This window comes from Vanessa atalanta, chromosome 4, assembly GCF_905147765.1.
Source record: "Vanessa atalanta chromosome 4, ilVanAtal1.2, whole genome shotgun sequence".
In the NCBI taxonomy this organism is placed as follows: Eukaryota; Metazoa; Arthropoda; class Insecta; order Lepidoptera; family Nymphalidae; genus Vanessa; species Vanessa atalanta.
In genome coordinates, this window is record NC_061874.1 from 13,457,850 (window position 1) to 13,483,646 (window position 25,797).

The following is a 25,797-nucleotide window of genomic DNA, read 5'->3' on the forward strand; positions in this document are numbered from 1 at the left end:
CAAACCCCCACCCCCTCCCCCGCTACTATTGTGATAAGCTTTTCAGATAACATAATCGCCGTGGCGAACCGAGAATTTACCATAAGTAATTGCCTACTTTGCCAATGGGTTTGGATACACTGAGACTGAACTATTGACGTTACAAAGGCTGGTAGCGACCACCTGTACGATAGTACCCGGTCGCGAATAGCACATCTCGTCATATCGGTTAGTGTGAGTAATAATACTTTTGCGTTTGTCAGGTCGAGGTAGTCGAAGGAGACTTATTTGAATCATATCTGAAGTTAACGTGGGCGATGGTCAAGAAATCCTTAGAGACCCTCAGGGAGAAACCCGACAGGGACAGGTGAGATATTTTTCAATAATAACTAAGTATTTATGTTATTTGTAACATTACAAAAAAAATATTTTAACTCCTTTCCGTCAGATGGGTTGCCACAGCCACCACGGTGAATGCATTTTATTCGGCGACGCTTAACTCAGTCAGTAAGTAATAGTTATCATTAACACATCCATAGTTTATATACAAAAGTCTAATGATTCTAACTATACATATAATTATAATATTATAACACTGTTATTTTTTAGCATTCCCAGCTGGTATTCTCCAACCACCTTTCTACGGAAATGGAATTGAGTGAGTTTTTAAATATTTAGTATTATTAACAATCATACGTCAATACACGCGCGCACAGAAGTAACCCACTGCCTTATTATATCAAAGTATATAATAATTTAATATTTTCTAGGGCGATCAACTACGGATCTATTGGAGCTATAATGGGACACGAGATCACTCACGGATTTGACGATCAAGGTAAATAATTGTAATTTTTATTTTTTAAGCTTAACACAAACTTGAAAAGTTTGATAAAAGTAGGTCCCAGTAATCATCCTTGCGGTACTCCCGAATTAATCTTAAATAACGTCGTAATCTGAATAACTTTATTCAGATTACGACGTTTTTAAGTAGAATTAACGTATTAAGCGATTTTAATATTAATTGAATATTATTTTAATCAATTTAACATTACAAAAAATATATATAGTATAATTATGAAAAACAGCTAGTACTTAAAAAAACTGTAGGTATTTAAAATTTTCTGGCGTACAGGACGTCGCTACGACGAGCACGGGAACCTCGCGCAGTGGTGGTCGGCCGGCACGCTCGAGCACTACCACGCGCGGGTGCGCTGCATCGTGGACCAGTACAGCAACTACAGCCTGCCGCAGCTGCCCGGATACAAAGTGAGACGGAGATATCATCTACAGGCGACTGAGATGTTCGAGGTTGATCTTAACCCGCACATGCTAAAGGAACATGCGCGTCGGTGTGTGCAGGTGCACGGGTTCAACACGCAGGGGGAGAACATCGCCGACAACGGCGGGCTGCGCGCGGCGCTGAGCGCGTACGCGCTGCTGGCGGCGCGCGCGCCCGCGCACTCGCGCGCCGCGCTGCCCGGCCTGCCCGCGCTGCGCACCGACCAGCTCTTCTTCCTCGGCTTCGCGCAGGTTTGTCATTCACCTCCCACCTCAACCTACGTGTTTGAGAACGCGCAATCGATATACTTACCCGCTATCAATAATAATTAAAAAAATATTATATATAATATTTGAGTATCTGGTGGTACCATATGCGAGGTCTACATTTCTTATAAAGTAAAAAAAAGCTACTCAGTTTGTCATTTTTTACAGATATGGTGCGGTAATACGACTACAGGCGCTCTCAAATCTAAAATGGTGGAGGGTGTGCACAGTCCCAATAAAATCCGAGTAATCGGCACTCTCAGTAATTCTAAAGAATTCTCAGAGGCCTGGCAATGTCCAGTGGGCTCACCCATGAACCCCGAACATAAGTGTGTGCTGTGGTAGACTAAATGTGATCTTAGAAATAATCGAACCAAAGACAAGACTCGAATGTTACCAGTAAGTTACCCATAGACTTAGTTGTTAGCTAGATAGGACCAAAGGCATGTTTCATGAACATACTATGCGAGTCTACTCTTCAACTATTCAAAAGATTGAAAATAAAATTTAATTTATGCTTAATAATAATTATATTAATAAAAAACAGCATTTTTTATATATGAGAATAGAAATGCACACTATTTAATGCATAATATTATAAAAAAAATCCGCAACAATTATGAAAAATGTTCGTTTTCAAAATTTTAATTTGCCGTCCTCAAAATATTATTCATAGGATCAAAAAGCGTTATTCAGATTTGCTAAGTATAAACATGAAATAGGGCCAAGTATAACATAAGAAACATTAAGTAAGAAATAGTTTTAATAACAAAAATAAAGACATAAATTATAAGATCTATTACTGATTAAAGTTAACTAATATGTGATACTATAATTATGAATGTGGCATTTTAAAATTATTCATTAAATCTTGACAAACTGTTTATTTTAGACATAAGTAAATTAAGTTAGAAATTAAACAACAATTAAGTTAAAAAGTGAATTTATTATAAGAAACAAAAAAATACAATAAACTATTTATTATGAAATAAGAAATGATACAAATGAGACTTTTATTTCTTCCTCACATACTGGAACTTGTATACGGGGGCTGAAACTTTAGTCCCACTCTGTATTCTTTTGGGTTTCAGTACTTTTGCATCCTGTAAATGTCTTTTGAGTTCCATTTTTTGTTGAATGACGGTGAGATGTTTTTCACGCTCTATCCTTTGTGATAGTTCCTTGTATGTCTTTTCTTTAATCTTCTTTGTTGATTTAATTATCTGTAATTGAATCAATTATTAGATGGTTCCACTAACTCACTGCACTAAAATTTGGTATCATAAGGTAGACACTAGACCAATGAGACATGAGACCAATTCAAGAAAACTACAAATGAATTCAATAAATTAAAGGAGTTGTAGTATATATATGTACATATGTTATCTAAAACAATTAAAAAATAAGAGGTGTGACATAAAAATTGCTAAAACACTTCATTGTTAATTACCTCATCATTAACTTCAGGTAGGGTTATCTTATTGAGATCGGAGAGTCTCGGCCTGTTAGACTTCCTGTTGATAAGCGAGGGATGTGTATCCAATCGTTTAGCTAAATCAAAATTTTTCTCTTCGCCTTCATCCACAAAGAAAACATGCGTGTTTGGTGTGGAGTCTGCCACATCTGTCATATGGAGTTGAGACTAAAACAAACAAATATGTACTTATATTATCTATTCTATTATCAAATCATGACGACAGTAATTCTCCACCAGCCAATAGTGTAGGAAATATATGATTGCACAAGTATTGGTTTAATATTTGACTATATTTTCCTTCATAATTGAATGATCAGATATAATTCAGCTGCTGTAGATTAAATGGATTTATATGGTTTCTGAAGCATCTAAGGTTAAAACTGCCAACTTCCAAACACCAGGCTGCTATTGGGAATTTCTTGCCAGGAAATATCAATAATTTTCAATAAGCCCAAACCAGGATCTAGATATCTTATAGGTGTATGAGCTGATCAGAGGGCTATCAAGGCATTCACCAAAACAAATATTTTATACAGACACAAAAAAATAAATTATAAGAAAGTACAAAATTGGATTAAATACTCTACAAAGCAAACTATGGACAGGGAACCAGTTATCAAGATTGAATTAAAATGTTAACCATACTACATTTAATAATCATGCATTTTATTATTTAATACAAAAATACAATACAGTGCTTACAATTAATTCAATATTATTTTTAATAATATAAAAATCAACTTAAATTTATAAGATGGCTTTCAATTTACCTGCAATCTTTGTATCCGCCTACTCTCAATAGTGCGTTTCATGTTAATATATTTGAGATCCTGTGTTTGCATCAGTTTTACTTGCTCAGGTGTGTGTTCATCTTCTTTCTCCAGTTCATGATGTTCCTATAAATAAAATAAATGCAACAATATCATACCGAGCGTAACTATATACTTATATGGAGTCTTAGAGAACATAGTAAGGAACACCAATTACAATTGTAGACACATTTAACAGTGGTGTTAGTTTTACGTACTATTTAATATTGTAAATGTTTATAAAGATCAAATGAGTATAAGTATTTATTGATATAAGTTGCGTATTTTTGGCTATGAGTAATTCTTATTCAAGTTGATCATGCCTAAACTTGCTTAGTTGAAAAGTAATATCAAAAAATTTCGGCTACAATATTATTAAATGATAATTTAAAAGTTTTATAAGAAATCGTGTATTTCATGTACAATTTATGTATAACTACAATTTTGAATTTTTGAAAACGAATACAAAATATCCTTACCCCATCTTTCACTCTAGAATTGATCATATGAAAATAAAACTCATCGGGATTCCTGTCCAATGTTCTTTTACGTAGAAGTTTAAGCGTAGCACCCTTTTCATGGTAATCATTTGCGCGTTTTTTGTAATCTTTCTTTTTCTCTAGTAAACCAAGATGTTTTCGAGACTCAGGTTGATGTCGTTCCTTATGAGTCTTCTGGTTAGCCTTAGCGGCTTTTCTCCACGACGACATAATTGTTGTATAACGATACTTATTATAATTTAATATATTTAAATCATAAATTTATAAGAGTTTACTTTTGCCAGATCTCAAACTGTCACGTTCACGTGTTTACCGTTGTCAAATGTCAACATGACAAGTCTCAAAATTAGAGAGTTCTACTCTTAGTTGCCATACTAACATATCTTCATTATCTTGTATTATTTAAATTAGATTTTTTTCATTATGTGTAAATTTTTGTTTAACTATTGGTGTTAGATAACAAAATCGATGTATATATATTAGCACTAAATACATTTTGGACTAAAGCAGTTTTTTTTCTACAACGTGTAACAATTAGCTAACTATATACCTACTATTTAACTATTTATTAAGCAGTACTAGTTATTTATGCTGGATGGAATTTGAATTTCAGTAGATCTGCGTATTGCAATCGGTAATCGTACAAACAAAAGAAATAAAATTTCTAAGGCACTAAAAAGCCCGACTCCAAGAAACATATTAAATACTCCACCTAGAGATGCTGTAAAAAAATTATAATTTACCACATTTTACAAATAAATGTCACGAAATATTTAAATTATTATTAAATACTCAATAAAGGTGAATAAGTAACAAGAATACCAGTACTTATATAGCTATTATTCGCTTGATATGTGGGAAAGGTAATGAATGACTCACACAGCAAAGTAATCCAAGTTTCTGTTGGATTCACCACAAATATTCTAGATCCACTAATCCTTATTGATATAAGGAGAACAGAACTTGTAGTTTCGTTTAAGCCAGCACTAAAAATATGATTTATAAATATATATATTTTTATTAATATATACATATATGTTTATTATATTTTTTGTGTGTAAAATAACTTACTATATTTCGTTATGAGTATATTTAAAAGCATTCATAGGGCTCGATTCTAAAGCTAAGAATGTAGATACCTTTTTGCAAGATGGCAAACATTTACAAGTAATATTTTCTGTAAAAATATTAATATATTAATAAGAATTAATAGGTATCATTATATGTGTTACTGAATCACACAATATATAGATAATTCTTAATCTTTTACCAAAATTAAATCGTCTTAAACAACTCATTTGTGTCACAAGACACGGTGGAGGAACACTATCTTCATTTCGGCTTTTACTTCGCAACGGATCTGAACAACCACATGACTTCTCCTTACATTTTAGCTAAAACGTTTTTTTTAATTTTTTATTAATACACTTTATCAATATTAACACGGCGCAGTACTGAAAATATTAGGTTATTATTTAAATGTAATAAATAGAATATAATCTCATAATATGTCTGACCAAACATCGACTTTTCGAATATCCATCCGCAGTACTGCAAGTTCCCTCCACAAGTTTATCAGGATCGCTGTCCACTACAGACGTAAAAGTCATCTGAGCGAGATAATTATAGCCAGGACTCAGGGTCATGGGTTCTACCCATTCTTCGCCGTTAAACTTCGTGTAAAACTGAAATATTTTATAATTTTTTTCGGTTATTTTGTAATAATTTGGAAATTATAATATTTTATCTTTATATTTGTTCATAATTCTCATGCTTATCTATATTTTTAATTATATATTAGAAGACATACATATAGGATTACCCATAAGTAAAATATCACTATAATGAATAACTTTATCTCACCTCGCAACCATTTAAAGTCGGTTGATCAGAACATTGAACTGCAATTTGAAGCTTTCTTTTTGCTTCTAATCGAGAAATTTGACTTTCTGCGATTTTTAATCTAGAGATTTAAATAAAACGTATTTATTTTAAATACAATTTAAAGTCAATACTGTAACATGAACATTCATGTTTTGATTTTATGAGCCCATTTCAATAAAGAATATTTTCATTTTAATTTAATTAAACTATTACATAAATCATACTTACTTCTTAGGTCGTGACAAGCAGCACACGCCCCATTCAGTTAACTCCCTTTCAAACAATTTCCCACAAGGTATCATGCTGGATTGCCAGCGACAGTTTTTGACTATACTATGACATGGAGGCATGACTTGCATTAAAGCTTCAGGTAAAGTCAAATTATTTTTGAAAAGAATTTCTTCTAATATAACAAGATGCTCCTTGTTTGTGTCTTTTCTTCGAAGTACATGATTTAAAATAGTTTGGAGACGATCTGTGACGTTTGTATTTATTAACCTAGTCACAGAGATATGGGGAATTTAAGCAAGTTATTTTTAGGTTTTAATATCAATATCATCTATAACTAAGTAATAAATAACTAATTAATAAATATATAGATACTTTGGTAGACAGATACATAATAAATAATAAGCATTGGCACGTTGTCTAATATAGAATAAATATGACAAGAACTTACAGTTTTTTCTGAAATAAATACGCAATAGTTTCAGCCGGAGGGCAAACTGCAACGAGTGGCATTTTCACTGCGTCTTCCTGACCACGTAAATCGTGTAGAGTCAGTAGCGCAGGTACTTCTAGGAAACGTTCCCATAGCACAGCACAAAGAACACCGGCACAACATGCGCTGGCACAGCAGCAAATTAGCCATCCAATGCTACAAAATGAAGATGCAATGAAACGTAAGCTCAATTAACAAAAATGGGAACTAAAATGATATTCTTACAAACTATACTCACCGATCAGCATAATACTTAGAACATAAATACTTGAACCCGTGTAGGGTTGTAGTTTGATAGAATTGTCGCATTGCATGACTGCACGCCGACTGCTTCATTTTGGTATATTTTTGCAATTAACTGTCAAGTCAAATAAATAATTCTTCTCTGAAAGAAAGTCTTAGATTTTTGTAGCAATTTACGCTTTGGAGTGAAACTCGTGAGTGCGGTATACGAATTAAACAATGGTAAATAATAGCGGCTAATGTCTATAGAATTTTACAAGTTCATAGATGGCTATCATCAAAGCCTGTAATTAACGATCACTATCAAGTGGCAATTATGATCGATTAACTGTTGATGTGTTTACTAGTTTAGTTTAGTAGTGACTTGTTTGCGTGACCTTATATTGTAATTAAGTTTATACTAGGTTTTTTTGCTGCATACTTTCGATTTCATATTCACGCTAATAAGTATTATTATAATAAATGCATATTTATTTCTTAAATGCAGTTCGAAACTGTTATAATTTTAGGACTAAAATTAAAGTGGAAATAATTGAAGTGTAATAGTGTTGTTTAATCAATAAAAATATATTAATCATAAACTCTTAGAAGTGTACAATATAGCTGAGTTATAAGCAAATCGCATGCAATACGTAAATCTATGGTTTGTTTATCTTTTTTCCTTTTTCCATTGGAATAAGCTATATATCGTCGTGGTAAAATAATAATATCTTAACTAATTTGATAACATGAATAGTTTGACATTAAAATTGCTTTATGTCGTATCAAATTTAATATAAAGTTAAACGTTTCATGAAATAAGTCGAACGGTAACCACGAGATGGGTAAACATGAAATAAAAAATAAATAATATTCGCTTTTAATTCCTTTATTTGCATAATTTTATAAAAGTTACACTTTGGTTGCTAGGCAAAATTTGTTAAAAGATTTTGGACGTTATTCGAAAACAATATAATTTCTTATTACAATAATAGAATGTGCTACATAATGTAATGAATATTTAATTACAAATATAAAGTAACTCATATGAATTAACATTCAATTTTGTCAAGTGTGAGATCACTATACATTGGAATGTGAATGCAAATATTTAAATAAAGTATTCTCTGTGACCATTTACAACGTTTGATACCTTTTACTTGGTGGTAGGACTTTGTGCGAGGCCGTCTGGGAAGATACCACCCACTCGTCATATATACCTATTATCGCAAAGCAGCAATACGTAGTATTGTTGTGTTCCGATATTAAGTTTGAGTGAGCCAGTGTAACTAACGCAAGGGTCAACACCTTATCCCCAAGGTTGGTGGCGCATTAACAAAATGGTCATGGGGCATGGTCAAAATTTCATAAATTGCCAATGTCTAAGGGCAGTGGCATAATCAGACGGTCCATTTACCTGTCCGCAAAAAAATTAATAAAGAAAAAATAAAACAATAGTATTTGGACAGTCGGTAAACAGAATAAACACACATAACGCCCGAAAATATATTTACAAAAGTAATAATATCAATAACAAAAAATAAAGCTTTTATGCGTACCAGACGTCACAGATAAGTGTTCCGTGGTTGTCCTGGTCAATCAATTTTGTGTTACATCAAATAATCCGATAAAATTGCTTCAACGTCGGACGAGAAGATCGAGATGGAAATCACCTTGCAAAGTTATCGTGCAAATACGATCATTTCATGTCACTATATAACGTAAGATGGTATAATAAATGTGTCGCGTAAGGTTATGAGAATATTTATTTACTATGAAATCACAAGTTTATTGAAATATAATCTATTTTTATAGAATCAAATTTTGTTCGCGAAGTCATAAGTTTCATTTACACTGTCGTCGGATCCAGAGCCATCTCAAGCTGTGTTGGGGTCCTTGGGCACACATGAATTTGGGGCCCTTTTACTAGATATTAACTCAAATTAAATATCTAGAAAAATATTTTGCAAAAAAGAAACAAAGATACTATTTATTTTTAATTTTAAATATTTGTCTACCATGTAGAAATAAATTGCATAATTGATTATGCAGACGTATGTTATTACGATCTCAACGAAAATCAACTGGATAAACTTAAGAGACGATCCTCTTAAATAATTCCTTGCGTTTCATTTTCTGTCTTCGTAAGTTCGACCATACCTCTCAGTCTCGTGATAAACTAAAATGGTTCACAATTCGACAACGTAGAGACTTCAGATTACTTTCATCTCTTTTCTCTATTCTCTTTGATCCTCTCTCTCCCGATTATTGGAACGGCAAATTCAATTTCTTTGTGATAACCACAATCGTCAACTACGTTCTAAGAATTCTTACCTTCTTTCTGTCACTACTCACACTTCCGGTTTCGTCTCTAATTCCTACTCCGTTCAAGTTGTCCGATTATGGAACAAAGTACCCGAATATATTAGAAAAGCTACCTCTAAATTTACTTTTAAAACTCGTCTACGTGAGCACATATTGTCAGAAAGCCCCTAGCTCTTGTGACTTCTGTCATGCACTATTATTATTAAATTAACTATTGTTATACTATACATATATGTTTTTACGATAGACAGTATAGACCAATATTTATTTTATAGATGCTATATGGATATGTATGTATATGTGTTTTTTATGTAGTTTTATATAAATATGTGCATATATTGTTATATATTGTTAATTCGTTTTTAATGACCGCCTTCATGGTTTTCTGTTTGACCTAAAGGTTAACTGGCAGAGAATGCCTTCAGGCATTAAATCCGCCCATTAACTTTGTGGTAGACAATAAAATATTTAAATAAATAAAAATAAATACAAATAATTTACTTATAACCAGGCTTTAAGGTTAGTTTCAAATAAACAGTGCGGTAATTTTCGTAAATTCTTAGAAATCTGATCGGTTGAACTATGTTATGGCCATAGTATATTTATTTGTATCATGAAGAGCACGTCAATAGCTTTCAACCTTTTAATTCGTTAATTGTGACAGTAGACTATGTGTAAATAGTTGTACATCGTACTTCGTGTATCTAACTGCCTCGTTGGTCTACCGGCCAGATATAAAGCCGATAAAGACGTTTTGGATTCAAACCCCAGGTCGGGCCGATAAATGGTTATTGGATTTTTCTGTCGAAAAATTCTCAATGAAGCCTGGAAGTGTGTCTTCGTGCCTAGGAAAGTGCGAAAACCCGTTGGTCTAAGACCTGAACTACCGGTCATGTCGGATTTGCCGACTTATTGGATTATGAGAGTGAGTGAATAGAGCACAAACTCGTGTGCGTATGTCCTGCTGATCTCAATTGAGATTGGAGAGCGTGACCGAAATCGGTCAGGACACCATCATCATTAATTTCACCCCCAAGGCGCTCCACTAAATATTTCACATATATACCTAAATATATTTAGTTGTAAAATCAATCTTATTGATGTCGCTAACAGCCCTACTGTTGCGAAGGATTAGGGACGCGATCTGAACTATAGGTCGCTTTGTTTCGTGGTAGGAGAGATAGCGCGTCGATGTAGAGCGGCGGAACTACACGCTGAATGATAACAAGTGCTTTTAAATTGTTATCATTAATTTTAGTTCATCGTTGTTTTTGTAAATTAGAATATTTTAAATACATTGTATAGTGACATGATATTATTCACTTCCTTAAGCTGTTATCGGTAAAGAGATTTTTCGTATTTTACAAAAATATCAAGGAATTACAATTATTAAAGTCTCAGTCTCCTGAGCTTGGTATAAATTTAAATCAACATGAGTGGTATATTTTTTGTAGCCGTTAACAAGTTCTTATATTTTACTAAATAACAAATCAATCAATAACAGCAATTAAATAACGTGAAAAATTTAAAGTGACGTGTCTGCCCGTGACCACGAACACTGCAAAGTGCTCGAAACGTCGGGATGTTAAAATAATTAATATACGCGATTAAATCCGTTAAAAACTAGTTTTATTTCAACATTCTTGTAATGTTGCTTTAAAAGTTAATGAAAGTAAAATGTATTAAATAAATATATCTGCTACATATTATTATAGGGTATTATATGTATTACATCTCGTGGACATACAACTATAAAAAAGTATTCCATTGAGATATTTGTTCAAGTTGTAATATAATGTCCGTTCTTGCGTTTCGCCCTAATCATGTTCATACGAAACGCGAATTGTAGCGTTCCCTTCACTCTCTGCTCAGAAACTCAATATATATTTTTTTGTGATTGTTAGGAATATACCAATTACTAAAGTAGTAATATTATCTATGCCTAAATATCATTGTCTTTGATTCGATAATATTTGACAGCAGACGTCATCATCATCATTGTCATTGGTGATATTACTCACGCCCTCCATTTTTGTGATTCAATAAATAAATATTGGACAACATCACATACATTACTCGGATCCCAATAAGTAAGTAGCTAAAGCACTTGTGTCATGGTGAATCAGAAGTAACGACGGTACCACATACACCCAGACCCAAGACAACATAGAAAACTATTTTTGTGATTCTAATGTTATTTTGTTTTATTTCGTGTCTGTCAATAGCCGTGTACTTATTTTAGTGTAGATAACAATCGTTAAATGTGAAAAAATAACTTTATATAATATTAAGTTTCGGATAAATAGATCGTATATTATTCTAATATTAATTTTAACACCGAGTATAATATTATAACATCGAATAATAAAATACTACGGACATTTCATAAACATTACATTTATATTTTTTTTTGATCACATTCAGTTTTCCATTAATAAAATTATTCTACAAATTGTCTATAGGTATTATATAGTAAGCGGCATGAGTCGTGAGCATAACCTAAACTTGCGCAGCAGTACATTTCTCGGTCTCAGTAGAGCGCCGAAGCTGCACGCGATTGGTCCGTCAGTAGATGCTTGTCATCTACTGACGGACCAATCATCATCAATCAAATATGTTCATCTATGCTCACGCCTCGTGCTGACTGTTATACTATAACATCAAATTGATATTTGTAGCCGTAACACACTACCTACACGATTACATTTATTTAACATTTTTCAAAAATATATTCAAACACTACTTGTTTTTACATTAGAAAATAGTTTATCTGCCAACTGTAAAAAACCTTGACATTGTTATAGGTAAGTAATTCTTTCGACGGGGGGATTAGTCTTACAGTCGTTACAGCATAATACGATTAATACATCCTAACAGTGTATACCTAAGTCAATGTCACACCTGTCAATCGTTCACTCACAAGTGTGAACCATGCACATTCGTTTTCAAAATTTATTAGCTACGACACGTTCTACAAACGACAATAATACGCTGAAAAATTGAAATACCAATAAGATACTAATGGTAATCAGACATTTATAAATGTTTGTTTAAATACACATATTTAAACTTCTAAAAATGAAATAGACCGAGGAGAGACCCAATCTTCGATCGGCACTCACTCAGAGAAGTGGTAAAATCGCTAAGGAAGCTGGACAAAACATATCGCTAAAGACAGCGCGCAGGAGACGAGCACTATAGTATAAACGTTCACCGAATGGTTAAACTTGGAGAGCGGCCGGGCGCGGCGTCACGAGGCGGCGCGGCGCGCGGGGCACACGTCGCGCAGGCAGAAGGGCGCGCGGCACACGGGGCACGAGCCGCGCGCCGCCAGCCACGACGCCGGCGGGCCGCCCGCGCGCGCCACCCACCAGCGCGCCATGCACGCCGTGCACCACAGCACCCTGCGTATTGCATCACGAGGATGACGAGTGACGACAGTGTGCTCTCCCGCGTTATTATATGGTACAATGAGTTTTTTTGTTTCATTGGACAGGGCCTGACCAGAATTTGTGACTTTTCAAGGTTTCCTATGTTACCCTAGCTATAGTTAACTTATTGTGATAAGTTTTTTCGGAGTTCGCATAGTGAGTGCTGGTTGCTGATTTTAGTCGTAATTTTTTAAGATAAAAAAAAACGTTTTGAATGACAATTCTTACGAGATACACCGACAAGAAACTCTGTTATTATAGTTTTACACCAATCAAGTTACGTTATGTAAATTATTTTAAAATGCCGGGTTCCCCTTTGAAGTGCAAGTTAGTCATGGTAATCATTGGCGTAATATCTTACTTTCATTGTGATTGTAAATATGTTTTACAGCGCCGGTCCCTATAGGGTCACGGTGACCACTTGCACGATCGTTACATAGCCTTACTAGTTCAAAGAAACTGTTATTTCACTTATATAGACTATACTGCCAATACCTATGTATTGGCACTCGGCATATTATAACAATATATGCCATTAATAAAATGTTTGGTCACGCGAGCAAACGTGCGAGACCTCATAAGTGTTAACGAGTCGTCGTCATATTCGCTACAATCATACAGCGACGACAATTTATGTAAGTTGATTGATAAAAGGTTGACCCGTTAATATAATATTATTATACTACAGGGTAAGCAAAATCCCACGAAACTAATTAAAAAAAATCTATACTAATTACTATTTACGCGATTTAATTTGAAGTAGAAATAAAAACCGTCACGTGTATTCCAGCAACACTGGATATCCGATATGGCCCAGTGGTTAGAACGCGTGCATCTTAACCGATGATTTCGGGTTCAAGCCCAGGCTGCACCACTGAATTTTCATGTGCTTAATTTGTGTTTATAATTAATCTCGTGCTCGGCGGTGAAGGAAAACATCGTGAGGAAACCTGCATGTGTCTAATTTCTACGAAATTCTGCCACATGTGTATACCACCACACCCACCACACCACATGTGTATATATTGGAGCAGTGTGGTGGAATATGCTTCAAACCATCTCCTTAAAGGATGAGGAGGCCTTAGCCCAGCTGTGGGAAATTTACAGGCTGCTAATGTAATGTAATGTCACCAGAGAGGAGGACTGTCTGCTATGCTGACAACACTAAATTATGAAAGTGTATCTTAATGATATTACCTGCAATTGCATTGTTGACACGGCAAGTGCTCGTCCTCGATATGCGGAGGCGGCGGGACGCAGCGACGATCCAACTTTACATCAGCCGGGTTTTGCATGCATCCGATGCATAGCTCCACTTCCTAGTTACAAATTAAAAATAATTTCGATTTGGCCAATTTAACGAACAGATCGTAGAATGTTGGCAGATCGCAGATGCTCATTCTCGCTCTCGTTTTATTTCGTCCCTAAAGATAATAAGGTTAAGTAGATGGTTTAATAACACACAATCGATAAAACAAATAACTTAAGAGAGCCATCTTGAAATGACGAATGGGGACTACTAACTAATTAAGTAATAAAAGTAGTAAAATGTTTATAGATTTACCTGATCAATTTGATAAACAGGATTCTGCTCAACATGCTGTTTGAAAACATCTACAAATCTCTCAATTAGTGTGGGCAGCAAAGATATATGCTCAGGGACTCGTATCGCTCTGTCTAATCTTGGTTGTAAGTCTCTCAGAGACGTTGTCGAAATCCTAAATGTGAACTTTTTGATGTCATCCCTTGATGGGATCGCTTCTATATTGACATATTGTACTTCATCCTCACCCGATGTTGATAAGTTGTGGCTGTCAGTCTGTAACAATTAATAAAACTGTTATTCATAAATAAATAAAGAACAATTAGTAATTCAAAATTTACCATTACAATTACTCCATAGCATTAATAATCTCAGTGTTATTACAAGCACAAGGGGCATACCATCCAAAATCCTGAGGTGGGTTGTGCATAGACAACATAAGAAGAGGTCTGTAACTGTGTACTTTTGTCTTTGATTTCACTGTGATTATCTATCTATAGTCCCGAGGGTAACCTCACTATCAGGTCTTACAACACCACATCTACACTACTGTATTAAACATGCAATAAAAAATAGTTAAAATACTCACCGCAGTCGCTACCAACGCACAGTCTCTCTGTTTCACCAAGTTTATTCCATATTGAGTTACTTTAACAAGCCACGAGTGAGTAACAACAAATTTGCTGGTCGCACTTAATGTGATAGATACTTTATCCACACTGAAATTGTAATATTTACTTATTATTGTATAAATAAAAAATTTAAATATTATAAATTTGTAAAAGTAATAATAAAATAATTAATAAAAAATACTAAATACTGTTTTTACAATCATCAACAAATTCAAACACAAGCATAGCACTAAACTGCTGAACATATTACAAGAGTTTATAAAAAAGAAAGGCAGCCTATGTATATCTTTTCCAATCACAAGAAGAATAATACAAAATTGACTTGATGCAATATCATTGACTGAGATTTTAACCTCTTATAAGCTGTTTATTTCGTTATTTGATAAAGATGTTAAGTATAAAGTAAAGCTGTTTACATCATAAAAAAACTTTAGGGTGCCTGTATGGCATGCACTGACTAAAATATCAGAGATGCATCAAATGATACATTTATTTGATATTTACTCATAAATGGGCAAACATTCTTTGAGAAAAGTCTACAAGTGTTTTTTGTTTCAATATTTTATCTGTAATCCAACAAATCCACATTACAACTATTGAAATATTAAATGTAAACTTAACAAGATCTACTTTGGGAAATTCTGAATTTAATTCATGTTTTATGTTATTATTGTGAATAACTTTTATAAGCCTAACTCAAAACCATATAAAAAATTCTAAGCTGACAGAATTGTGAATATGTAGATTTGTCTGAGTGTACAGGAATAGCAAAAGGTTCTAATTTTATAGTATAAAAATAATAAATATTTATGATGTTATTTGGTGACACCAAAACAGACAAAGAAATTTAAACTTATTCTCATATTTTATCTTGGTGTCACAATTTTTATTGTCATTTGCTTAATGTATATTATTTTCAAATTTATACATACTTTTTGTAAGGCTGACAGGCTTTTGGCTTATCTGATGGTAGTAATCACCACTGCCCATAGACACAGGTATTACTTAGAACTGTTAACCATAGATGTTACGTCCCTTGTGCCTGTAGTTACACTGTCTACTAAGTAATGTAATATACCCAGATTATAATGCACAAAGCCCTATCACCTGTGAAATCTTTTCATAGCTGATAATTCTTCTTCTTTCGGGAAATTCTTCTTGAATTATCAACCTCTATGAAATCTTTCTAAGTAAATGAATCAAATACAATAGTTTGCTAATTCATCAGTATATCTAGTAGATCTAGTTATGTGCCATACCTGACCTATGGTAAAATATAATACCTTCGAAACTCCACATTGAAGTTGGATGCCACGACTCTCCAATCGATTCCTGGTGTCACGTAAGGTAGTAAAGCTTTTACAACTGGGTGCTTACTCTTGTCATATTCCCACCACCTGACCATTTTGTACCCCATGTAAAATGGGATTATCAATACAGCGGCTGCAGCCGATAGCATCCACTCTCCACGCACACCACCGCACCAGAGTGTTGCGAGATACCCAGCTGGCAGCATCGAATGTATTAAAACAGTTATAGTTGTTCTCTTCATATGATATCCAATAAAATTCGTGTTTTCGGAGCCAAGCCAATTGTCGAAAAGTTGAGCTATAGTAAAACCGGCGGAAACAAACTCAGCGGGAGGATATACAACACAAATCGAAAAAAGAATATAAAATAGAGTGATTAAGATATCCATTATGAAAAATCACTGTGCGCAATTTCCCGTGCTTAAATAGACTGTGCGTACTGCGTAGGTTGGTAAGGTGAAAAGAATTACTGAGCAATGCAAATGTATTGATCGATGTCTCTATTTATTTTTATTGTGAAGGATGCACACATTTTGCAGCTTTACAGTTTGCACACAAGACACAACTGAAAATGACACTAAGGTAAACTGATTTTGACTTATAATGTCAAAAGCCAAATACAAACAACCAACGAGTCAAGAATTAAAAGCATCTGTCAGAATCAAAGGCTTTTTAATATCGATTTAAAATCTATATGATGAAAAATTCCGTGCCTGTTTATTTTGTTTAACGCAAAGTAATCGAATCTATACCCAATATCTACACTATATATTTTGATCTTTCAATGTTTCACGACCGACAAGCTCTATATCTAAATCTCGTATCTTTTTAGCTCTTAATCATAACTTTTTGCTTACTTGATTATACATTTCTTAGAGTTAACTTCATACTTTTACATAAAGGTGATAAGCGAATCATAACAAATTAAATGGTCTTAAAACGTATTTAAATTTATTATTATATATTACGTTATATTATAATCATAAAAAACAACCACTTTAAGATATAAAAAAAGTATATAATATTCTATGTCTTTAATAAATTAATATAATTATTATAATTAATTAATTATAATTCTTAAGCTGGTTAAATTATTAGACTTTTTAAAAAGGAAAGTTTAAAGTCGGTTTTATTTTGAGGAAAACGATAACATTGTTTAAATACGCCGACGATCTAGAAAGGAAAGATAGATAAATGATTAAAAGAAAAAATTAAGAATTTTTAATCGATACTAAAAACTTGTATCGACTAAGTGACAACGTTATTGGTAAGATGTCAAAATTCGAAACGAAACATCAATCTGTTGACACTTGTGACATGTCAATTTCGATGTGGAAATGTGGACACGTATTAAATAATAATATTGGTTAAATTTCATCATAATATATATTTATATCTGTTAATAAGGCTATTTACTATATTCCATCAAGCAACTGCTCTTTTAAGCATACAATTAAACATCAGTGACGTGTACTTTAAAGGTAAAACTGAAATTAATCATCGACGCCGATGAGATAAGATGTTAAAATTATGTTTAAGTCATTTACTTTTGATTAATTATAAAAAAGTGTTCACTTAAATTGTAATGCTAAATCTACTCCAGCTATAGACAATTTTATTTCTTAAATACATATATACACATTTATACAAACAGACAAAGATTGTCGACGAATATTCACGCACGGTAATACATACTATACATATATATATAAAAAAAAATAAATATAAAAAAAAACAAATTATTTATCGGTATTATTTATAGTATTAAATAGTAATAATAAAATCAAAATTGTTTATTTTTAAATATTAATTATTCTTTACACATAATAACTGGTGATGCATCATTAACCAGATGAGATTTGAACATTCTAAAAGTTTTTCAATATACCATTACAAATAAGTGACATATAAGAAATAACTGTTAGAATTATTAGTATCCAACTTTTCGTCATAAAAAAAAGAAAAGAAATATATTAAGAAAAATCAAATCACACTACATATTGCTAAGTGTAATAATTACAATTAATTTTAATTTGAAATTATAGTAGTATAAGGTACGCTATCTTGCAGCTGGGAATTATTGAATATATTTTATTTATACTTATATATTATAATACTGTTATTTGCGAAATAAACAAATACAGTTGAGGATGATTTTAATTGAAATAATATAATTGTAATTGACGTTAACAGTGTGATTTTGTTTTAGTAACATGGCGGGAGTAGAGCAGCCTTGTTATACCCTTATAAACTTTCCGACAGACTCGGAACCACACAATGAAATGCAACTGAAGCTTGACCTAGGTATATTCTTATTCAAAAATGAATTTTACACACATGTTTTTTTTTTATTAAATACTGCTGTTAACATTATCAAAAGTGTGTAAATTATGAGCTTGTGTTGTAGAGAGTACTCGTCAAATATATTTTTACTTTCAATATTTGATTCACATATTTTAACTAGTGGATGAAATTGAATAACAGATATAAAAGAGTCATAATACAAAACTTTAGAAAAAATATTTACAGAAAAGGGTGATATAAAGAAAAAGATTGAAGCCCTTAAGAAGACTATTAGCATCATACTCTCCGGTGAGAAAATTCCTGGTCTGTTGATGATAATCATCAGATTTGTGCTGCCACTACAGGATCATACAATTAAGAAGTTATTACTTATCTTCTGGGAGATTGTACCAAAGACCTCTCCTGATGGCAAATTATTGCAAGAGATGATCTTAGTTTGTGACGCTTATAGAAAGGTAAACTATATTAATGCATTCTTTATTTTTTTTTATATTTAAATAAGAAGAACGATTAAAACTAATATGCAGGCCAATGGCTAATTCCAAGAGATTTTTAAAATAATGAAGTAATTTAAAATGAAACGAAAATGTTTAGAACCAAGTTGTGTTGCGTTGAAAATCAATTCAGTGTGAAATATATAGCAATATGCGCGGATTATCATGCCTTTATTAAAATTAATTATCTATATATTGTAATAAATATGTTTTATTTTTTATGTAGGATCTGCAACATCCTAATGAGTTTATCCGGGGCTCGACACTCCGGTTTCTGTGCAAGCTGAAGGAGCCAGAATTATTGGAGCCTCTAATGCCGGCCATTCGAGCTTGTCTAGATCACAGACATTCATATGTCAGGAGAAATGCGGTTCTCGCCATATTTACTATTTATCGGTAAACATTGTTATATATTGTATAAAGTATTGTCTTTAGATGAATTTCCAAAATTTACGAATATATGTAAATAATATATTTTAAGCAAAAATTTTTGTTGAAGTTTGTCAGTAAGCATGTGACTATAATATTTTGTATGATTCGTCACATTCTTCGTGCAGCAACTTCGAGTTCCTGATTCCGGACGCGCCGGAGCTGGTGGGCACGTTCCTGGAGGGCGAGCAGGACATGTCGTGCAAGCGCAACGCCTTCCTCATGCTGCTGCACGCGGAGCAGGAGCGAGCACTCGCCTACCTCGCCGAGAGGCTCGACCACGTGCACGCCTTCGGGGACATCCTGCAGCTCGTCATCGTGGAACTCATCTACAAGGTGCACGATGCTCCGCCGGCACGGCAGAAGAGCATTCGATATATATTGAGCGGCATTAGTTGACTTTTTAACACGTATTTTATCATTTATAAGTCATGTATTCAATATTTGATATTACGGTTGGTATCTTTCAGGTGTGCCATGCGAATCCGTCAGAACGTTCACGGTTCATACGTACCGTATATGGACTGCTGAACGCCCCCAGCGCCGCCGTGCGATACGAAGCGGCGGGAACTCTCGTCACCCTCTCCTGCGCTCCAGCCGCGATCAAGGTCGGCCATATGCTCGAATGAGTATTTCGTATCCCATCGAATAACCTTATCTCGGTCCGAGCTCGCCAAATTCATATCCACCACCAAAATATCGATCTCGATTCGTCCCAGGCGGCCGCCGCGTGCTACATCGACCTGATCGTGAAGGAGAGCGACAACAACGTGAAGCTGATCGTGGTGGGGCGCCTGAGCGCGCTGCGCGCCGCCAGCGGGGACGCGGGCGCGCGCGCGCTGCCCGACCTCGCCATGGACGTGCTGCGCGTGCTCGCCGCCTCCGACCTCGACGTGCGCCGCCACACGCTGCACCTCGGTGACGCCTCGCTCCTCCCCCTCTCCCTCCCCACCTCGTCCTCGCGCTCGTACTGACCGGCGATTCGCTCGTGTGCAGCTCTAGAGCTCGTCGGTTCGAGACACGCCGAGGAGCTGGTGGGTGCGCTGCGCAAGGAGGCGGCGCGTGCGCAGCTCGCCGACCACGACGACGCAGACAAGTACCGCCAACTGCTAGTGCGGGCCATGCACCGCGCCGCTCTCAAGGTGCTGTACCCGTTCTAATGTTACAAAATATGAACATTTTTTAACCGTCTGCATTCAAAGACACGACCGGGAGTCTGCTCCGATCGAATTAATCATCATTTTAACTCTTCAGTTTCCGGAGGTGGCCGGCACGGTGGCCCCGGCGCTGCTGGAGATGCTGGGCGACGGCAGCGAGGCGGCGGCGGCGGACGTGCTGCTGTTCCTGCGCCACGCGCTTCACGCGTTCCCCGACCTGCGCCCGCGCATCTACTCGGTGAGCGGGACTCGCCGTCTCGTTAGCCTCTCCGTGATTGCAACGATTCGAGTACAGCGTGAACCTCAACCCCGCGTCCCTGTCACAGAAACTGCTGGAGGCCGTGAGCGGCATCCGCGTGGGCAAGATCGCGCGGCCGGCGCTGTGGCTGGTGGCGGAGTTCGCGGAGAGCGGCGACAGCGCGCGCGCGGCGCTGGACGTGCTGGGCGCCGCGCTGCCGCCGCTGGCGAGCGCCGCGCCGCGCGCCGTCAGTGCCCCTCGGGGATGCTTGTTTTATTCACATTTTTTTCATACTATAGGTAGGCGGGCCGCCAGTGGGCCGGCCTGATGGTGGGTGAGCGCCACCGCCCATAGACATGGGTACTGTGAGAGGTGTTGACCTTATTTTTTGTCGCCAATGCGTCATCAACCTTCAGCTGAGATGTTATAGCCCTTGTGTAGTTTCACTCACCCCCCTTCAAACCGGAACACAACAATACTAAGTGTTGCCGTTTGGCGGCCAGGCGTCCTTACCTACCCAGAATTTAAATGTTTCTTTATAAAATTGCATATACATAATTGCAAATTGCATTGTACCGTACATTAGCTTTGATTAGTAAATTCGTCTCATCAATAGCCTTATCTATAAAGGATGTTTAGCGAGTGTTTGATTAAATACTGACCTCCCCTTTTTTTTCGTAATCAATTTAACATTCGGAAGGAAGAGGCAAAAAATTAATTAACTAATTAGACTTATAATTAAAACCTTAGATTATTATGAACGATGTAAATTTAGTGATAGATAATTATTTTATTTGCAAAAAAATACTACTCAGGAAGAGGAAGGCGCACAAGAAAATCCGAGTGTGAAAGAGAAGGAGACGCCCGCTCGGCAGCTCGTCACCAGCGACGGCGCGTACGCTACGCAATCCGCTTTTAATTTGCCTAAGTAAGTAAATGATATAAATTTCGTGCGACTATGACTTTCGTTCGGGAAAGCAATCGATCGAATGGGATACTAGATATTAAGGTTTGCTTATAAATATTGACTCAATTCGACAAATGTCTGAGTACATAGTGGCGGGTACGAGTTGAACTTTCTGCAGAGGAGTAATATGCTAATGTGTTGCGTCAGGGCGGCGACTGCGGCCGACAGCAAGGTCGGCGGGCTGAGCAGTGCTCTGCGCGAGGGGGAGAGCTTCACCGCGGCCTGCGCGTGCTCCGCTCTCGCCAAGCTGTCGCTGCGCGTGCGCGAGCCCGCCCTCGCCAACCGCGCGCTGCACCTCGCAGCCTCGCTGCTCGCCTACCACAAGATCAACAAAGGTCGGCACCCGTCGGCTCCGGCGATCGGGATACACACTATATTTCTGCAGATGCGCCGACGAGAAGCGGTTCCACCGGAGGAACTGTATTCGGTCGAATCGACAAACGCTATGACTAATGACGTCTACTAATATGCGACACTCGGTGCGCAGGCGCGGGCGGGCTGACGGCGGACGACGCGCAGCACGGCGCCACGTGCGTGCGCGCGGCGGCGGCGCGGCCGCCCGTGGTGCGCGAAGCGCTGCTGCACGCCTCGCGCCGCGCGCTGCACGCGCTGCTGGCGCTGCCCGAGCGCGCTGCGCCCGCGCTGCTGCCCGACTCGGAGGTGAGTGTGCACGCGTGGGCGCGCGTGCGCGTGTTGTGTGTGCGTGTGCGTGTGACGTCACTGCCGGCTCGCTGCGCAGGCGGAGCGCTCGGCGCGCGGGGCGGAGCGCGTGTCGCGGCGCGCGGAGGTGGAGCGCGGCATCACGTTCGCGGCGCTGGCGGGCGCGGCGGCCACGCAGCACCACGACATCTTCGAGGTGTCGCTCAGCAAGGCGCTGCAGGGTGCGTGTTCTCATCTACGTGATACGTTTATTTCCGTTTAATACTGCGGCCCTCCGAATCCGTCTCGGCCGGCGCGATGATATCATTTATATTGAACTCGACGTGCGCAGGTCGCAGCACGACGAGCTCCGAGCGCGGCAAGCTGTCGAAGGTGACGCAGCTGACTGGCTTCTCGGACCCGGTGTACGCGGAGGCTATCGTCGCCGTCAACCAGTACGACATCGTGCTCGACGTGCTCGTCGTCAACCAGACCGGTGCGCTTTTCCTCACTTTGTTTATTCGACTTTCACAAAAAAAAAAAAACTTTCACTATATGATATTCGAATGTCATATTGCTAATATTCATAACTGATGACGTAAACTACGACTCAGTTATACGAGTTATAGTCATATGGGCTAATCTCGGTGCGAACGTTCGCAGACGACACGCTGCAGAACTGCACGGTGGAGCTGGCCACGCTGGGCGAGCTGCGGCTGGTGGAGCGGCCGGCGGGCGTGGTGCTGGCGCCGCGGGACTTCGCCTCCATCCGCGCGCACGTCAAGGTCGCCTCCACGGAGAACGGGATCATTTTCGGGAACATCGGTGAGGGACCGTGCGCTACACTTTATGGGATCCAATCGTTTTGATAATGCAAACCTAGAGTTTCGTTTTACAATAACACTGTAACTTTGTTACTGCTCTATGATCTGAGGCGTAGTCCAAATAGATAATGTAGTAAGAGACAGTAATGACGCATTCCGGCACGGGCGCAGTGTACGAGGTGTCGGGCGCCGGCACGGACCGCGGCGTGGTGGTGCTCAACGACATCCACATCGACATCGTGGACTACATCCAGCCCGCCGCCTGCAGCGACGCCGACTTCCGCCACATGTGGGCCGAGTTCGAGTGGGAGAACAAGGTGCGCTCCTGACTGATTTCACTCGAAAATTATTTACTTTGATTGTAACGCTCGTATATGTGCCACCGTATTCCAGGTGTCCGTTAACACGAATATCACCGACTTGAAGGAGTACTTACAGCATCTCTTGGCATCTACCAACATGAAATGTCTTACGCCGGATAAGGTGAGTCATTATTGAAAACACGTTGAGTTTACGACATATTTCTTTGTATATATATAATGTGGTTCACGTAATAAATTAAAATAATAAATAAAATTAATATACGTATATCTGCTGCCGTCGTGGCATTGAGGGCATCAGATAGCTGCCTTCCCACTATAATATACAAATGGTAACCCTACCGGCGGTGCGTCAGGCGCTGTCGGGCCAGTGCGGCTTCATGGCGGCCAACCTGTACGCGCGCTCCATCTTCGGCGAGGACGCGCTCGCCAACCTCAGCATCGAGACGCCTCTGCAGCGGCCCGGCGCGCCCGTCGTCGGACACGTGCGCATCCGCGCCAAGACGCAGGTACCCACACACACGCGCGCAGCCGCGCCGAGACGCAGGTACCCACACACACGCGCGCAGCCGCGCCGAGACGCAGGTACCCACACACACACGCGCGCAGCCGCGCCGAGACGCAGGTACCCACACACACGCGCGCAGCCGCGCCGAGACGCAGGTACCCACACACACACGCGCGCAGCCGCGCCGAGACGCAGGTACCCACACACACGCGCGCAGCCGCGCCGAGACGCAGGTACCCACACACACACGCGCGCAGCCGCGCCGAGACGCAGGTACCCACACACACGCGCGCAGCCGCGCCGAGACGCAGGTACCCACACACACACGCGCGCAGCCGCGCCGAGACGCAGGTACCCACACACACGCGCGCAGCCGCGCCGAGACGCAGGTACCCACACACACACGCGCGCAGCCGCGCCGAGACGCAGGTACCCACACACACGCGCGCAGCCGCGCCGAGACGCAGGTACCCACACACACGCGCGCGGCCGCGCCAAAACGCAGGTACCCACACACACAATAATATTAAATGCACGTCGCGTAAATCATAGAGTACTTAGGCCTTAGTACTTCCTGAGTAGGAAGGCCTCGTGTCAACCCATTTTGGGTTGGTACCAATCACCGTATATTCTACCGTCAAACAGCAATAACTGGTATTGTTGTGTTCATTCCATTTGAAGGTTGAGTGAGCCATTTTAATAACAGGCACAAAAGCCATAACATAATAGTTGCCATGGTTGGTGGTGCGTTGGTTATGAAAGAATGGTGAATGTTTCATACATGTCTATGGGCGGTGGTGACCATTTACCATCAGATAGCACACTTTTCAGCCCGCTTACCTATAGTATAAAAAAATTGTATGTAATGCGATGTGTCCGCGGTTGCAGGGCATGGCTCTGAGTCTGGGCGACAAGATCAACATGATGCACAAGTCCCCACCGAAGCTGGCTGAGCCCACCGTCGCCGCCTGAGTCAGCTAAGTCAGCTGCGACACTTAATAGATTACGTAGTTTTGTATAGTCTATTTTATTCCAATTCGACTAGTGCAAAGTGTAAACGGAATGAAAGACTAAACTTTTAGTGAAAATATTTTTAACTTTGCAAAACGCTATCATTAAAGAAAGTAGATTATAGTAACTCATTTTTGTCGTGTTAAATTTTTGTGCTCGTTGAATTGGAATATCCTATATCTTAATATTATGGACTAGAAAATTATTATTATTATTAATATAAAGATAATTCTGAGCGAATGAGTCGATGTTGTTGCGATGAGACCATTTTTCTAAATCATTGTTTGATGATAAATTTTTCGTAACTTCCCTAATTTTTATATTTTAAAGCATAAACTGATATTTATATTGTTCTATTCCGAAATATATTTTTTTCATTTTAATAATAGGTATTAAAAATATTTATGTCAAATTAATTTGTATTATAAACCATTTTGTCAGCTCTGTAAGTTAAAATGCTGCCTTTGTGATGATTATGAAACATACATTTTGTTAAATATATTTCTTAGATATATAAACTTTTTT

The 25,797-nt window shown here is 38.0% G+C and overlaps 5 protein-coding genes across 6 annotated transcripts in view; 2 read left to right on the plus strand and 3 right to left on the minus strand.

Moving 5' to 3' along the window:
- Positions 1–2,424, plus strand: part of LOC125077598 (neprilysin-4-like) — a 45,561-nt gene extending 43,137 nt beyond the window's left edge. Inside the window, exons 11-17 of one of the 2 annotated variants that reach the window (XM_047689560.1) lie at positions 243–346; positions 428–486; positions 589–637; positions 750–817; positions 1,115–1,248; positions 1,342–1,512; positions 1,696–2,421. In XM_047689560.1, the coding sequence (XP_047545516.1) occupies positions 243–346; positions 428–486; positions 589–637; positions 750–817; positions 1,115–1,248; positions 1,342–1,512; positions 1,696–1,872 (762 nt within the window). In that variant the 3' untranslated portion in view covers positions 1,873–2,421. Of the gene's footprint in view, positions 1–242; positions 347–427; positions 487–588; positions 638–749; positions 818–1,114; positions 1,249–1,341; positions 1,513–1,695 lie in introns of both variants that reach the window. The other variant, XM_047689561.1, reaches the window with a different exon arrangement.
- A 32-nt stretch (positions 2,425–2,456) lies between these two features.
- On the minus strand, positions 2,457–4,635 carry LOC125077601 (probable U3 small nucleolar RNA-associated protein 11). The gene is made up of 4 exons (XM_047689566.1): positions 4,293–4,635; positions 3,775–3,900; positions 2,978–3,169; positions 2,457–2,750 (listed from the first exon to the last, which is right to left on the minus strand). The coding sequence occupies exons 1-4, from the start codon at positions 4,521–4,523 to the stop codon at positions 2,541–2,543; spliced, it is 759 nt and encodes a 252-aa protein (XP_047545522.1). The 5' UTR covers positions 4,524–4,635; the 3' UTR covers positions 2,457–2,540.
- Positions 4,636–4,891: 256 nt separating this feature from the next.
- On the minus strand, positions 4,892–7,254 carry LOC125078002 (sodium channel protein Nach-like). The gene is made up of 9 exons (XM_047690137.1): positions 7,157–7,254; positions 6,877–7,074; positions 6,426–6,695; positions 6,177–6,276; positions 5,831–5,998; positions 5,584–5,707; positions 5,385–5,490; positions 5,193–5,299; positions 4,892–5,034 (listed from the first exon to the last, which is right to left on the minus strand). The coding sequence occupies exons 1-9, from the start codon at positions 7,252–7,254 to the stop codon at positions 4,892–4,894; spliced, it is 1,314 nt and encodes a 437-aa protein (XP_047546093.1).
- A 4,820-nt stretch (positions 7,255–12,074) lies between these two features.
- Positions 12,075–16,957, minus strand: LOC125077710 (E3 ubiquitin-protein ligase TM129). Its single transcript, XM_047689716.1, has 5 exons — positions 16,355–16,957; positions 15,029–15,158; positions 14,461–14,715; positions 14,094–14,215; positions 12,075–12,869 (listed from the first exon to the last, which is right to left on the minus strand). Exons 1-5 carry the CDS (start codon positions 16,768–16,770, stop codon positions 12,716–12,718), a joined length of 1,077 nt encoding a protein of 358 aa, XP_047545672.1. The 5' UTR covers positions 16,771–16,957; the 3' UTR covers positions 12,075–12,715.
- Positions 16,958–17,699: 742 nt separating this feature from the next.
- Positions 17,700–25,784, plus strand: LOC125077711 (coatomer subunit beta). Its single transcript, XM_047689717.1, has 20 exons — positions 17,700–17,862; positions 18,591–18,685; positions 18,911–19,140; positions 19,406–19,575; positions 19,737–19,944; positions 20,079–20,216; positions 20,328–20,526; positions 20,605–20,750; positions 20,863–21,003; positions 21,092–21,250; positions 21,819–21,931; positions 22,118–22,305; positions 22,458–22,630; positions 22,710–22,851; positions 22,962–23,105; positions 23,273–23,434; positions 23,605–23,750; positions 23,827–23,916; positions 24,110–24,262; positions 25,150–25,784. Exons 2-20 carry the CDS (start codon positions 18,595–18,597, stop codon positions 25,231–25,233), a joined length of 2,877 nt encoding a protein of 958 aa, XP_047545673.1. The 5' UTR covers positions 17,700–17,862; positions 18,591–18,594; the 3' UTR covers positions 25,234–25,784.
- The last annotated feature ends 13 nt before the right edge of the window (positions 25,785–25,797 follow it).